The sequence below is a fragment of the Narcine bancroftii genome, chromosome 2 (assembly GCF_036971445.1).
Source record: "Narcine bancroftii isolate sNarBan1 chromosome 2, sNarBan1.hap1, whole genome shotgun sequence".
Taxonomy (NCBI): Eukaryota; Metazoa; Chordata; class Chondrichthyes; order Torpediniformes; family Narcinidae; genus Narcine; species Narcine bancroftii.
The window spans coordinates 102,280,024-102,296,979 of NC_091470.1; the positions used below are offsets into that span (position 1 = coordinate 102,280,024).

Genomic DNA, 16,956 nt, shown 5'->3' on the forward strand with positions numbered 1-16,956 from the left:
TCTGCTGGAGAAGGTAAAATGTTAGAATTAGACTTTGTCACAGCCTCAGCAGTTTAAAGTTGGTCAAAGTTTTTCCAACTGTTGGGAAGCCAAAGCCATTGGAAAAACCAATGAATGTTGACTCCATAACTGCAGAATACTGGACAAAATTTGTAAACAGTTTAATTAAGATCCTGTTCATCTTATGAGACATAATTAGCCATTAGCTGAATGGGTAATAGCAATTGGTGTTGGCCAATTTGCGTAATGGTACATCATTACTCCCATACAGCTAAGATTTATTGTTGAATTATGAAACGGTGCCCATTCAAACATCAAATAAAACAACCTTAAGCAGCATTACAGAAAAGGGAGATGGTTATGGTTCTAGAAGCATCTGTTATTTGTTTTAAATATTAAAGTAGCTTGGCTAAAATTGTTCAAAACATAAAAAGATAGCATCTAAAAGCGCTAACTTAAAATTGTTAGAACAAAGACCAAAATTATTTTTTAAATTAAATCAAAAATATTTGCAAACCTGTTGGCTAAGAGCATCATATCTAGCTTCTCTCTATTATACATATCCTGGCAGAAAAAGTGTATTGCTACTGTTTTATTCACGAGAAACACGATCTTGCCTATTTAATGCTTTTATTTGTAAGCCTCGTCACTGCAGGCATTGCACAGATCAAAGAGAAGAATCAGTAAAGTTGCTTCAGGGTAATTCGGGATCAGGAATAAATTGGTCAATCAAAGAGAAACAGTTCAACTACCACTCAGCAGTTACATTTCCTATTAAGGGAATATGCTGCATAAGATTTATTTTGCCAGAACCTTATGACTCTACAGCTAAATATAGTACCTATAGTAGGAATAATAACTATGCATTTGTACTTACAGCTGATTTCCTGGATTGATGGATGTCTCATCAACAATACAATCATATTCCAGACGGAACTCGTCAAGTTCACCCGTGTCTCCGAACCCACCCCACTCAGTGTTCACGCACATTCTTCCTTCATCTCCTTCCACTAACTCTACATTTTTAAGTTCCTCCATATAACAAGCATTACAGCCAGTACCTAGAAGCACAGAAGTAGGTCATTATTAGATCAAAATTAAGTAATCTGGCCCTGCTGGGTAATGCATTTCAGTGCTAAAGGCTATTTATTCCACTTAAAGATATTTTCTCGAGAAAAGAAAAAAAACTGCAGATACTGGAAATCTAAAGTAAAAGAGAACAGGCTGCAGATACTCAGCATGTTAGCCAGTAATTGTGGTGAAAGTTCATATTTCAGTCTTTGGGGTTTCATCAGAACTCATTATAGGAAGGATGTGGAAGATATGGAGAGGGTGCAGAGGAGATTTATCAGGATGTTGCCTGGATTGGAAAATATGTCTTATAGGGCTTTTCTCTTTGGAGTGATGAGAGGTGACTTAATAGAGGTCTACAAAATTCTGAGAAGCATAGATAAGATGGACAGCCAGTAATTTTTTCTCAGGGTGGGAGAAGCAAACAACAGAGGGCATCTGTACAAAGTGAAAGGAGGAAAGTTTTGGGGAGATGTCAGGGATTTTTTTTAAAAAAGAGCTGTGAGTGCTTGGAATGCCTTGGCAGAGGTGGTGGTGGATGCTGAAGCATTAGGGGCATTTAAGAGACTTTTAGACAGGTACATGGATGAAAGAAAAATAGAAGGTTACAAGGTCAGGAGGGTTTAGATTTTTTTTAGGTAGGTATCAGTGAACCGGTGCGGACTCGAAAGGCCAACATGGCCTGTTTCCGCTCCGTAAATGGTTATATGGTTACACTGTGGGCTGAAGGGCCTGTACTGTGCTGTAATGTTCAATGTTCTAGATCGACCTGAAATGATAACTGCTTCTCTCATCACCAATGCTCCCTGACCAACTGATTATTTTCTGCTTTTGCTTCTCTTGGAGAATATAGTGATGATCCACGCTGTCCAACGACCAAGCTACTTTGTACGATCCAGTCTCTCCTTGCCCGTTACTCTCCTTATATGGTCATGGTTCAGTTTGTCATTCAGTTCTACGGTGACCTGCTCTTTCTAGCATCCAATGATGTTGTCTCGTTGCTGGATGTATGTCTGCACCATTGCAAGGTGAACTGCAAGATTACCTTCAGGGACTTGGGACTTGTTACCGTGCTGTATGTCTTAATTAAAATTAATTCAATTACAAATATATTTCTATATTCTCATAGCTTCAATGGGAGCTGCCAGATTCCTTACCTACTATCATCCCAACTTCACAGCTGTGGTCTTCATAGTAACAGGAAATCATTGTTGCAACAGTGTCATTCACCATGGCAACCACATCCATTTCAAAATCCTACAACAAAAGGGATAACATTAAAAAAAGTTACTCTCTCAAACTTAATTGAGTTAAATGTAAGAGACAGAGTATATACTATAAATCTCAGTGTATTTTTAACTATCCCTTTCTACTGTCCTTTGACTCCCAGGATTTTTTTCAATTTAGACATACAGCCTCTTCAGGCCATGAGCATCCCAAATACGCCCCCCAATTAACATACAAACCTTTACTCTGTACCAAGAACAAATGAACTCCTGCGCATTCCTTGCTCTGATAATGTGCTTGTGAATCTTGCTTTGAAGAGCCGCAGTCCTCCAGAAATGATGCATGAATTGGAAGGGAACTTGAGAGCAATGGAGTTCCCTTAATCTCCTGCTCTTCTCTTTAAAATTATGTCTGTCTCAGTTAATTTGCAGCATCTGGCAAAGGACTATAGTTGTGGAGGAAAGATGTCCTTTGATATCTAAGATTTTGGAAGATGTGGAAGTGAGCTAGCCATTTTGATCCATGTGGAAGTTATTACATAGAATCGCATTAGCTCTGAACCAATGTAAACAGTTTAAGAGAAGAACTTGAGCTGTGACTGAGCCCTGAAAGTAGTGTTTTTCTGGATCTTGAAAGGGAGCTTGATCAGTTTCTCTCAAGAAATGCAACTATCAGTTTATTGCCATTAATTAAAAACAGTTCTCTATAAAACTGGTTAGACCACACGTGTTTGGTTCTGGTAACGTTATTATAGGAAGGATGTATATGCTTTGGAGAGGGTGCAGATTGTGATGATTGGACTCCAGGCTGAACACTGACCATTCTTTTTCTCTCACTGATGCTGTCCAACCCGAGTTCCTCCAGCAGATATTTCCCCTCCAGATACCAGTACCTGCAATCTTTTGTGTGTCCCCTGGATTGTGATTTAGGCTTGTTCATACTGCTCCACCATTTCATCCTCTACAGTTCTTACCAATGTGATTGTAGTGCGATTCCACAAACATTGCATCAGCCACTTTCTCGCTGGTCTGCTGTGTCAGCTTGCACCAACTTATGTTCACCTCTGGCCCAGAGGGCAAAGGCTTCCAACAAAGGATTGAATATCAAGAACCAGAGTTCTACCTTGAACTGAACAGCCTCTTCCCACTAGACAGAGGAAACATTAACCTCTTAACTAGGGTCAAAAGGAGATTCTTGGCATTGTGAAAAAATGATCTTTAATATTCTTCAGCTACTTTAGTCTTGATACAGTGATAAGTGAATATTATCCTGATGGTTGGAAACAGACCTATTGGCAGAAAATGAAGCCTGTAATGCTGATATCCAAATTCAAGAAAGAACAGATTAAATGGATCAGATTCAAGATCTGTTATTGACATGTAATAAAACAAAAAATGTAATATTACTCAAAATTTCCTTTAGTTTGCTGTAAGGCAGACAAAGAGTCTCCATTAGTATTGCCCAGCTCCCCTTACAGTAAGAGAAAGAGAAGCAAAAGAGAGTCCATTCAGAGACACTGAGTGTCCGTGGATTGGCCTCCAGTGCTCCCTCAGTCTCTGCAGCTGGACAAACTCCTATTCTATCTATTGGCAACCCGAATTCTAGATCCAAACCTTTGACAAGATCAGGAAGCCTTCAGCGTCCAAGCCCTTTTGGGAACCCTTCTTGGCTTCAGCTTCCTTTTGAAACTGTTTTCGATAACTGGTTCCTATGAGTCAGTCTCCAGCAGTCCGCAGCCCGAGTGGGTCTTTTGACTGCAAGTCATCAACAGCCTCCATCCAGTCTGAGTGGGTCCATCAGCCGCTGAACCCCTCACTGGTCACCATCCTGTAGGATCATCTCTCATGCTTCTCCTTCTCAACAGGAGGGTGTTTCTCTCCGTTTCTGGCACCCTCCACCAGCCCACTGCTCCTCTGGAGTCTGCAACCCCTTGAGGCCATCGCCACCACAGGCGCAGCCATCTTGGGTACAGACCCTGCAGTTGCAGGATTTAAAATGAAAACATATTGGCTCCTTTAACAGGCTCCTTAAAGTCTGTTCGGAGCTGTCAGAATTACAACTGGGTGGTTGGACCCTGCGGAGGAGGACTGTGTGTCTGCTCTCAGCTCTCCATGGGTCCACACCAGCAGCAGTACTGCCATTTAAGTAGCTCCGTCAGTCGTTTTTTTTTAATGATCTAGTACCACTGGCACAAGTGTATTTTTTGCAGATACAAGAACTGGTCATTTTTTTATGCCACTGAGAACAAAATGTACTGTACTTCTGTTGTGAGAGATACACAAGAATTAGGTTCAGAAATAATTATCTAGCTTTTTAAACCTGCTTTCATTCATTAAAATCACGATAGATCTATCATCTTTATTACCATTTTCCTGAATTCTTTGATTTTCAATGACCAAAAATTCAATTACTGCTTTAAATAAACAATGACTGAGCCTCCAATGTCGTCCTGTGTAGAGAATTCCAAAGATTCACCACCATACCTTCATTTCAGATATAGTTATTATTCAGCAGAGAATCAGGTCCTTTGGCCCAACTTATTAATGCTGGCCAAGATGTCTGCGTAGGTCCCATTTACCTGCATTTGGCTCATATCACTAATGCTTGACTACTCCCAAGTAGTCATCTTTTTTTTAATTTAGTTTAGACATGGCCCTTCTAGCCCATGCCGCCCATACACCCCAATTAACCTACATTCCCCACATGTTTTGAAAGGAGGGATGAAACCGGAGTGCCCAGAGGAAACCCATGCAGACACAGAGAGAACATACTAACTACTTCCAGACAGCGCCAGATTCGAACCATGGTTGCTGGCGCTGTAACAGCGTTGCGCTAACTGCTACATTAACTGTGCCGCCAAACCTCTTTCTGAAACTGTACCCTTGGTTATAGATTTCTGATCCAGGGGAACGATTCTCCTTACACCTAATCAGTTAAGCCCTTCAAGGATGTTATGCATTTTGATGAGATCTACTCTCATTCTTCTAAATTGTAGAGAATACAATTCTAATCAACTCACCAGACCAGCCATCCCAGGAACCATTCTATTGAATCTTTGCTGCATCCCTTTCTTATACAAGACCAAAATTGCACACAATACTCAAGCTGTGGTCTCAACAAGGTCCTATATAATTTCAATAAGGCTTCCTTACTCTTGTATGAAATCCTTCTTGGATTCAATTCAATCTTGAAATCAATCTGGCCTCTAATTGTTTGATGCAATTAAGGTTTTGAAGGCAGTCTGACGTCCAGCACCACAATAATCAAGAACATTTTTTTCCCCCAGACTCTTGAACCTCTCCTTACTGTCATAACCATAAATACTCCTGACATCACAGAAACAACTGTCAGCATGATAGAAATGTCACTTTTTCTCTTGCAAATATTTGAGTAATTGTGGATGTTTTCAAAAATGTTGGAGCTGCTGTAACGGTTTTCTTTCTTCCTCAATCGGCAAACATTGGCATCACTCGATAGCCACTAATGCACTGGTGCAATTTTATCTCTGCTCCTATTTAAGAATTCAGCCTCCACAACTTTCAAGGTAAGGAATTCTAAAGGCTCAAAACTACTTGAGAGAGGAAAGTCTTCCTCATTTCAGTCTTAAATGGGCAACCCCTATTCTGAGGGCTCCTTCACTTTCCCACAAGGGAAAATAGCCTCTCAGCATTGACCCAGTCAAGCCCCCAAAGTATTTTGTATATTTCAACATAAGAGGACATTTTCTTCTCAGAGGTGATATGGTACTATCAGAAAGAGCAGTCAATGAGGACTTCCAAAAGGGAATGGGATTGGTACTTGAGGTAAAATAATTTTAAAGAAAGAGCAGAAAAATTCAGTCTTTCAATAGTTGACATAGGAAACTGACCTCTACATGTACCATAATAATCTTATTAAAAAATAGAATTTATTTATAAGCATTGAAAGACCAAAGCATCCTATAATGAGATCCTCAGAATTCCATACTCACCCCTCTCCTCTTAATTGCATCACGAAGCAATCCCACCACATTATTCCCCTCAGCGCCAGATGCTTTAAATCCTTTGGTCCAATTCAGAAGGATCCCCTGCAAAGAATGTTAACTGTGGATACAAAGCACCAGGGAACACGCAAAATCTGTTTGAATGGAGAAAGGCAGCCTTTTCATTTAAGATGGCAGGCACATTGTCAACTATCAGATTTCGGCGGTATTCCCTTGAGTAGATTGAGTAGAGAGGGATGCCCCCTATCCCCAGCACCTTTTATCTTAGCGACTGAACCGGTGGCAGAGATAATGAGTGGGTCTGAATATAAAGGGCTTAAATGTCGGGCAAGAAAAACACAAAATCAGTCTATTTGCCGATGATGTGCTATTGTACCTATCAGAACTAGCTAAATCTTTGGAAAAATTACAAGTAACACTAGAAATATATGGAAGAATATCAGGCTACAAAATAAATATGGATAAAAGTGAGATAATGGCATTAACATATTTTGAATATGAAAGATACCACAAAGGAAGTAAATTTAAATGGAAGATGAATGGAATAAAATATCTTGGAATAGTTACTGACAATAACTTGCAAAATCTGTACAAACTAAATTATGTCCCTCTTCTTGGGAAGATAGAAGGAGACTGACAGAAATGGAGAGATTTACCGATCACTTTGGTGGGAAGGGTTAACTGCGTCAAAATGAAAGAGATACCTTTTTCAATCGCTGCCTATTCTGTTAACTAAAATCTTTTTTAAGATACTAAACAACCATATTAGACAGTTCCTACGGAATAATAAGGTACCAAGAATTGCTCTGGAAAAACTGACATGGGACTAGGGACTGGGAGAACTTAGACGTCCAGATTTCAAAAAATATTACCTAGCTGCACAGGCTACATTTTTCGCGGTCTTTTTCACTGAAGACAACCCCCACCCCCGTCTTAGGTTCAAATAGGAACGTACTCAATGTAGGAGGGGGAAGCAAAGGACTTTATCTATAACTGGAGTTCAAATCACTAAAGAAAAAGACGTGTAACCCCATTCTAATGCATACGATTAGAAGGTGGCAAGAAATTAATGAATGTATAGGTAAAAAAGTAGAGATATCAATAAAAGCACCAATGTGTAAAAATGTGTTATTGCCTATGAACATGGGCAATAGAATATTAAATTTGTGGTATGACAAAGGTATAAGATATATTAAGGACTGTTACATAGAAAGAACTCTTATGTCCTTTGAACAATTAAAACACAAATACAGAGTAGCCAATGGGACCTTTTGTTTTCTCCAGCTTAGATAGTTCTTAAGAGAAAGATGGGGACCAACATTGACCGCAACTGAAATTAGTGAACTGAACGAACGGTTTGGATAGGGAATACATCCAAATTTATAACAAAAATATACTATGCTCTCCAGAGTAAAAGTGCAAAACCAGGGTTGCAGAGGTCAAGAGAAAGATGGGAGTCAGACTTGGGTGTGGTGATTTCAGAAAGAAGTTGGTTAGATTGGTGTAAGGACAGCATAACATCAATTATAAATGCAAGATATGGACTGATTTAGTATAATTTTTTTTACACCAATTATATCTTACCCCACAAAAGTTACACAGTTCAAAAGCTGAAATTTCAGAGATGTGTTTCAGATATGGGACTGAGACAGGAACTTTTCTACACGCCACATGGTCGTGAGTGAAAGTGAGGTCATTATGGCAAGAAATCGCAGAAAAGTTACCAGAGGTAACCCCAGAGCTATATCTATTAGGTAATTTCATGGAAATAAGTGACAAATTGACCAAAAATAGCACTGGTGGTAATGAAAAAATATATTGCAAACACTTGGAAGTCGGACTTCCCTGTACTTATACCATGATCGAGTGCGGAAATGAACAGCTGTATAACTATGGAAAAATAAAATCACGTTCAACTTAAAGAATAAATATATGAAATTTTTGTAAATGTCTGGAAGCCATACCTGGACCACATAGGGGCCCAGATACAGTAATAAAAAGGAACAATAAAAGGGTATAAAAATAACTATTATATATACAAAAACATAGTTTCCCCAACGGTACTCTATTTACTTAAATTGCAAGCTCTGACGGTGAACAAATCTGTATGTATGGAAAGGGAGGATGGAGGGAGGGACTGTTTCGTTTTTGTTTGCTGTGTTTGTAAGAAAAAGTTTAATAGAATTTACATTTAAAATGTCACTATGTATAATTTTTGGAAAAGAACAAAATTAAAATATTTTTTAGAAACTATTATGGACTGGAAAGTTAAACTTTTCAAGCAGAAAATGTTTAAAGCACCTTCCTTGCTCATGGAGGCATCGGAAATAAAGGAACTAATTACAGTAAAACCCCTGGTATCCGGCACCTATGGGGATTGGTAGATGCAAGATAAATTGATTTTCTGGTTGCTTGAGATCAAGTGTGCGATTGGAGAACTAACATGAGGTGTGCCAATTTTAAACTTTTATATTTATTACCAACTTATTTTCTCGAATTTTTTTAAAACTTGAGGCTTCCAGTTGCTTGAATTCCGGATAACAGGGGTTTACTGTAATGATTACAGTGACCTCATTGGTACTCTTTGTACTTCATATGGTAATGGCGCCATTGATAATCTTTGTGAACTCTCACCTTGTCAATGCCCTCATGTCGGACAGGGAACGAAAATGTAAATCCCAAAGGTAGCTTCTTGTCTTTCATGTTGTATTGATCGAGGAAGTTGGAAATACATTCAGCAATGTAATCAAAGAGCTATTAAAAACATGCAAGCAGTGTAGTCAGAGTCATTTATAACCACAGAGATCATGACTGAGGGAAGGATGTATCGTTCAGAAAACCAGATTCTGATAGATGGAAAGACTGAAGTAAAATAAAGAAGCAGAGACAACAAAACATTATTTAAATCAGTCTGAACTAATGAGTAAGTTTGAAAATTCTTACCATTTCAGCTGTGCCAGTCATGACATCAGTGGGAATGGAATACATTTGATTGCTTGTAGCAATTTTCCAACGTTTCTTTTCGTCTTCACCTACTTTCACCAACATCACGCGGAAGTTTGTGCCTCCCAGATCCAGTGCCAGGAAATCACCCACCTCTAAGAGACGAAGCAACGATGCCACTTTCAGTGGACAAATATTGGACAAGTAATGGTCAGATGAATCAATCAAAAGAGAAAAGAATCCTTTTTCCTATCCAAAGTTAAACTTTGTGAGATTTCTGTTGTATCGCTGTCTGGTTCGGAGGTGCCAATCAATCAGAATTTACATGCCACAAAATTAATTGTTTTGCAGCAGCATCACTTTGCAAACATTTATATAAACCACCGTGCAAAAGGAGAGAGTGAGGAAGTGTTTGGGGTTCATTGTCCATTCAGGAATCTGATGGCAGAGGGGAATAAGCTGACCTTGTGCCACTGAGTGTTCGTCTTCAAGCTCCTGTACCTTTTTCCCGATAGTAGAAGAGTGAAGAAGGCATGGCCTGGGTGGTGGATCCTTGAGGAAAGAGGCTGCTTTCTTAATGCACCACCTCATATAGATGCCCTCGATGGAGTGAAGACTGGTGCCCGTGATGTCGGAGGCCGAGTTAACCACCTTCTGGAGTTTTTTCTTGTCCTGATCATTGGCACCTCCGTACCAGGCAGTGATGCAACTGGCCAGAATGGTCTCCACGGTTACACCTGTAGAAGTTTCCGAGAGTCTTCGATGACATCCCGAATCTCCTCAAACACCTCACAAAGTATAGCCGCACAGGACAAGAAAGCACTAAGGAGTTGTGAACTCGACAAGCGCCCTCATAGGCATCAGTCTCCATCAAGAATATCTGCAAGTTATAATGGAAAACTTTAATAGGAGAAACAATATAAAGATAGTGGGCCTTAAGGAAGATGAAGGCAAAAATATGAAAGAATTTATAAAAGAATGGATCTCCAGGGTCCTAGGGAGACCAGAATTACAGGAAGAAATGGAAATAGAAAGGGCACACAGAACATTAGACTCTAAACCACAGCCACAACAAAAACCAAGATCCATTCTAGTAAAATTCCTAAGATATATGAAAAGAGAAAATATATTGGAGAAGGCAATGAAAAAAATAAGAGAAGACAAAAAAAACCACTGGAATACAAAGGTCAAAAAATTTTTATCTACCCAGACACAAGTTTTGAACTCCTGAAGAAGAGGAAGGAGTTTAACGCAGCAAAATCGACCCTATGGAAAAAAGGTTATAAATTTATGTTAAAATATCCAGCGGAGCTTAAAATAATTACCCTGGGGCGGCAAAGCAAACTGTTCTCGGATCCGGAAAAAGCACGAAAATTTGCAGAACACCTACAAAACAGACAGAGAGATGAAGAGATGTAACAAGAACAAAAATGACAACAAACTATATATAAAGAAGAATAAAGTATAAGTACGAACTAAGAAGGGGAAGAAAGGAAGTAAGAAGGGAATTAAGAGATTGAGCTTTGTTATATATGAAGATTAAAATCTTTTCTGGGGGGGGCTGGGTGGGGAAGAATAACAGTCATTGCGAAATCTGTTGACGCGAGCGGGTTCGCAATCCAAATGAAGAGGAGAGATGTGGTTGCCCGACAGGAACAAAGGGCAACTCAGAGAGGGGAGGGACTATTGGGGTTAAAGGAATTTTAGATATGGGAATAGTGGAAATATTTTATGTTTTAGAAATGTTGTCTTATAATGTGTTCAAAAAAAGAAAGACGAAATGGATAAGAAGGGAAGGTGGTGATGAGGAAACGGAAAGGAAAGATGTATAAAGTATGAAATGGCCATGTTGAACTATATGACTTAAAATAATAATGGAATACATAACTAAATCAAAAGGAAGAAGCTGTTAAATTTACTGAAGAAAGAAAAAATTGATATAGCATTCGTGCAAGAAACACATCTAACTGAAGTGAAACACAAGAAGTTAAGGAGAGATAGCGTACGGCACGTAACAGCACCATCATATAATTCAAAAGCCAGAGGAGTAGCTATATTAATCAATAAAAATGTACCAATCAAAATAGAAGAGGAAATAATAGATCCAGCAGGGAGATATGTAATGATAAAATGTCAGATATATTCAGAATTTTGGAATTTATTCAATGTATATGCACCTAATGAAGAAGATCAAAAATTTATGCAAGATATCTTTTTGAAGATCGCAGATACGTAAGGGAATATACTAATAGGAGGACATTTTAACCTTAATTTGGACTCAAACATGGATAAAACTGGAAAAAAGACTAACAGAAAGAACAAAGTAACCAAATTTATAATTAAATCGATGCAGGAAATGTAACTTTTGGATATATGGAGGAAACAACACCCAAAGGAAAAGGAATATTCATATTATTCGGGTGGACATAAAACATACTCAAGGATAGAGCTATTCCTGTTATCAGCCCACATTCAAGGAAGAGTTAAGAAAACGGAATATAAAGCAAGATTGTTATTGGATCACTCACCCTGTTATTGGCAATAGAGCTGGAGGACATCTCACCGAGAATGTATAGATGGAGATTAAACTCCATGCTACTTAAAAGACAGGATTTTAGAGAATTCATTGAGCGACAAATTAAAATGTGCTTTGAAATAAATATGGAATAAGTGAAAGTTTATGGGACGCAATGAAAGCATTCATCAGAGGACAGATAATAAGTTATGTAACTAAGATGAAGAAGTACTACAATCGAGAAATAGAACAGTTGGAAATGGAAATAACAAATACAGAAAAAGAATTAGCAATAAAGGAAGATACAATTAAAAGAAGAGAATTGACAAAAAAAAATAAAATATGAAACACTACAAACATATAAGGTGGAGAAGAACATAATGAAGACAAAACAAAAGTATTATGAGCTTGGAGAAAAAACCCACAAAATACTAGCTTGGCAGCTTAAGATAGAACAAACTAAAAGAACGGTATTGGCATCAAGGAAAAAGAACAAACAAATTACATATAACCCAACGGAGATCAACAAAAACTTCAGGGAATTCTACGAACAACTATGTCAAACTGAAAACAAAGGGAAAGAAGACAAAATAGATGAATTTCTAACTAAAATTTAACTACCAAAATTGCAAACAAAGGAGCAAAATAAATTAATAAAACCATTTGAAATAGAAGAAATACAGGAGATATTAAAAAAACTACCGAACAATAATGGACTCCCAATAGAATTCTATAAAACATTAAAAAACTTATTAATTCGTCCTCTCCTGGAAGTAATGAACCAGATTGAAAAAACACAAAACATACCAGGTTCATGCAAAACAGCAATAATTACAGTAATACCAAAGACGGGGAAAGATCTACTAACACCCGCATCGTATAGACCAATATCACTACTTAACACAGATTATAAGATAATAGCTAAACTATTAGCAAACAGATTGGCTGACTATGTACCAAAAATAGTAAAACTAGATCAAACTGGATTTATTAAAAAAAGACGAACAATGGACAATATCTGTAAATTCATTAACTTAATCCATGCAGCACAAGGAAACAAACTCCAACAGTGGCAGCTGCTTTAGACGCAGAGAAAGCCTTTGACAGAGTAGAATGGAATTATTTATTCAAAGTACAACAAAAATTCAACCTACCAGAGAAATATATTAATTGGATTAAAGCATTATATAAGGGACCATGGGCAAAAGTGACAGTTAATGGATATATATTAAAACAATTTAAATTAAGCAGATCAACAAGACAGGGATGTCCACTATCTCCCTCACTGTTCACGTTAGCTATAGAACTACTAGCAGAACTCATAAGAACAGAAAATAAAATAAGAGGGATAAAAATAAAAAAGAAATATAAAATCAGTCTATTTGCAGACGACGTTATAATATACTTAACAGAACCAGAAATATCAATAAAAGAATTACACAAGAAATTGAAGGAATATGGAGAAGTATCGGGGTACAAGATCAATGCAAATAAAAGTGAAGCAATGCCAATGAATAATGCGGATTTCACAAAATTTAAGAAAGAATCACCATTTAGATGGCAAACACAAGCAATTCGATACCTAGGTATACAACTAAATAATAATCTCGGCCATCTATATAAACTAAATTATCAGCCATTAATGAAAAAATTACAACTTAGAGCACTGGAAAGACTTACCACTAATACTGATAGGAAGAATAAACTGTATTAAAATAAACATCTTCCCAAGGATACAATACCTATTTCAATCATTACCAATTTACCTAACAGAGAAATTCTTCAAGGAGCTAAAGAAAATAATAAGGAAATTCTTATGGAAAGGGGGGAAACCGAGGATAGCACTAGATAAATTAACAGAATGGTACAAACAAGGAGGCTTACAACTACCAAACTTTAAGAATTATTATAGAGCAGCACAATTAAGATACCTATCAGATTTTTATCAAACAAGGGAAAAACCAGATTGGACCAGATTAGAACTAGATAAAATAGGGGAGAAGATACCTGAACATATATTATATAAATGGGATGAAAAATTGGTGCAACGTAGGAATTCACCGGTATTGCATCATCTGCTCAACATATGGAAGAAGATTCATGTAGAAAGGAATAAAATAAATTATCAACTACCAAAATTAATATTGACACAAAATCAACTAATCCCTTTCACAATAGATAACCTTTCCTTCAGAGAATGGGAGAGAAAAGGGATCAAAAGAATAGAAAATTGTTTTTCGGGAAATAAATTATTATCTTTCGAACAAATAAAGGACCAATATAATATAACTCATGATACAATGTTTGCACACCACCAACTGAAAACCTACTTGAAGGACAAATTGGGAAGCAGGCTGAGGTTACCAGAAGGAAGCAATTTTGAATATGTGATTACAGACACAATGATAATTAAAAGATTTATAACAAACATGTACATCAAACTGCAAGAAAAAGAGAACAAGGAAACAAACTGTAAACCTAAACAAAAATGGGAACAAGATCTAAACATAAAGATAAGAATGAAACATGGGAAAAGCTATGCTCCGGAACTATGAGAAATACAATAAACACGAGGTTACGCATGATACAATATAACTGGATACACAGGCTATACATCACACCCCAAAAGTTAAATAAATGGGACCCAACAGTATCAGATAGATGTTTTCACTGTAAGAAGGAAACGGGAACAACAGTACATGCAATTTGGGCATGTGAGAAAGTGAAAAAGTTTTGGGAAGATCTAAATCAGATATTAAATAAAATCACAAAAACCAATATACCAAAAAACCCAGAGATCTTCCTTCTAAGTAATATAAGAAATAAAGAATTTGGACTCGATTTGGATGGAGCACAAAAAAGATTTATTATGATAGCCTTAGCTGTAGCAAAAAAATGTATCATGTCAACCTGGAAATTAGAAGACAACTTGAGAATACAACAGTGGTACATAGAAATAAATAAATGTATTCCATTAGAAAAAGTAACATATAATTTAAGAAATAACATCACAATATTCGAACAAATATGGGAACCATACATGAAACACAATAGAGAAATCCTATCACGGACCTCCACCACCTAAAATGACAGAAGGAGAAAACAACGAAATGAACTGACCCAGTATGTAAAAATAGAAGGCACAAATTTCTTGTTTATTTTTATTAAGTGATGACATTGTTTAACGAGTTTAATGTATCATATAGATTGAACTTTGAATAAATGGGGAGGGGGGTGAGGGAGGGAGGGGAGGGGAGAAAATGACACTGTATATATTCAAGAGAAAAATGTCTATATGTATTTTGGTCAGAATGGTTCATAATGTGAAAAATTAAAAAAAATTTAAAAAAAGACTATCTGCAAGAGGCTGTGTCTTAAGAAAGCAGCCTCTATCCACAAGGGCCTCCACCATCCAGACCATGCCCTCTTCATTTTGCTATCACTGGGGAAAAAGGTACAAGAGCCTGAAGACGAGCACTCAGCAGTGCAAGGACAGCTTCTTCCCCGCTATTATCAGGTTTCTGAATGGACAATGAACCCCAACACTACCTCACTCTCTCCCTTTTATTTTTGAAATGTAATTTATAGCAATATTTCACTGTAATGCTACCACAAAACAATGGGTTTGAAATGAGTCTATTTCAATGCTAGGAGTATTAGGAATAAAGGGGTTGAGCATGGATCAGTACACAGAACTACAATGTTGTGGCTGTTAGAGACTTGGCTGAAGGAAGGGCAGGTTGGCTGATGCATGAACCAGGGTTTAGGTTTTTTTTTAAAAAGGAATAGGGTATTTGGTAAAGGGCAGGGGTGTTAGCATTACTGGTCAGGGATAGTATCAAGGCTATAGAAAGGAAGGCGGCTGCAGAGTGAGTGTCCTCTCAGTGTGCATGGAAGTCAGAAATAGGCCCCCAAATAAATGTTGGGACACTGAGGAGCAGATAAGCATGCAGATTTTGAAATGGTGCAGGAAATACAGGGTTTTAGATTTCAACTTTCCCTAATATTGACTGGCACCTCCTTTCTTCAAGATAGATGGGGATGAATTTGTCAGATGTGTCCAAGAAGGTTCCTGAAACAGTAATGAGGACCAGACGATAAAAGAAGAGACCATACTGGATCTAATCCTGGGTAACGAACTTAGTCAGGTGATGGACCTCTAAGTGGGGGAGCATTTTGGTGAGAGTGACCACATTCCCTGAGCTTTAGCAAAAGATAAAGCAGACAAAATGGGAAAGTGCTTAATTGGGGAAGGGCTAATTATGATGGGATGAGGCAGGAATGCATTGTATATGGAGGAAGCTTAGGGTTAGGGTTAGGTACTGGGTTCAAGATAGGTTTGTCCCATTCAGACCAGGAAAAGATGGTAGGAAAAGGGAACCATTGTTGATGAAACAAGTGAGGCAGCTAGTCAAGGAGGAGGAGGAAGCATATATTAGATATAGGAAGTGGGAAGCAGAAAGGCCTCGTGAGAAGTATATGGTACCAGAAAGGGGCTTAAGAAAGGACTTAGGAGAGCTTGAAGGGGCCTTGACATGTAGGATTAAGGAGAATTCCACAGCGTTTTAGGCATACGTGAAAAACCAGAAGGATGATGAAAATGAAAGAGGGGCTGCTAAAGGATAAAGGAGGCAACATGTGCCTGGAGGCGGAGGAGGTTGGGGAAGTTCTAAATGAATACTTTGCTTCGGTATTCACAAGAGAAAAGATCCTTAATCAGAGTGAGGTCAGAATAGAACAGGAATGTGTGATGGACAGTGTTGAGATTAAGGAAGAGGAAGTGTTGGATCTTCTTAAAAGTATTAAGATTGATTAAGTCCACTAGCCCGGACGCAATATAACCCAGGTTGCTGTGAGAAGTGAGAGAAGATAGCTTGGGCAGTAGCGATGACCTTTGAGTCCTCTTTGGCTACAGGGAAGGTACTGGATGATTAGAGTCATTTGTTTAAAAAAGGGAGAATCCTAGGAATTATAGACCGATGAGTCTTACGTCAGTGGTGTGAAAACTTATGGAGAGGATTCTTAAGGATAGGATCTATGAGTATTTGGAGAAGTACAATCTACTCATGGATAGTCAGCATGGATTTGTGAAGGGTAGGTCATGCTTCATGAGCCTAATAGAGTTTTTTGAGAAGGTAACAAAAGAAATTGATAAGGGTATAGATGTAGATTACATGGATTTTAGTAAGGCATTTGACAAGGTCCCCCATGAGAAACA

At 37.9% G+C, this 16,956-nt stretch overlaps 1 protein-coding gene across 1 annotated transcript in view; it reads right to left on the minus strand.

Annotated features, from left to right (window-relative positions):
• gck (glucokinase (hexokinase 4)) overlaps nucleotides 1-16,956 on the minus strand; it is an 83,626-nt gene that overhangs the window by 44,519 nt on the left and 22,151 nt on the right. The window contains exons 3-7 of the mRNA XM_069917740.1: nucleotides 9,224-9,378; nucleotides 8,915-9,034; nucleotides 6,269-6,364; nucleotides 2,229-2,328; nucleotides 878-1,061 (exon numbers count right to left, since the gene is read on the minus strand). Of these exons, the coding sequence (XP_069773841.1) occupies nucleotides 878-1,061; nucleotides 2,229-2,328; nucleotides 6,269-6,364; nucleotides 8,915-9,034; nucleotides 9,224-9,378 (655 nt within the window). The remainder of the gene's footprint in view (nucleotides 1-877; nucleotides 1,062-2,228; nucleotides 2,329-6,268; nucleotides 6,365-8,914; nucleotides 9,035-9,223; nucleotides 9,379-16,956) is intronic.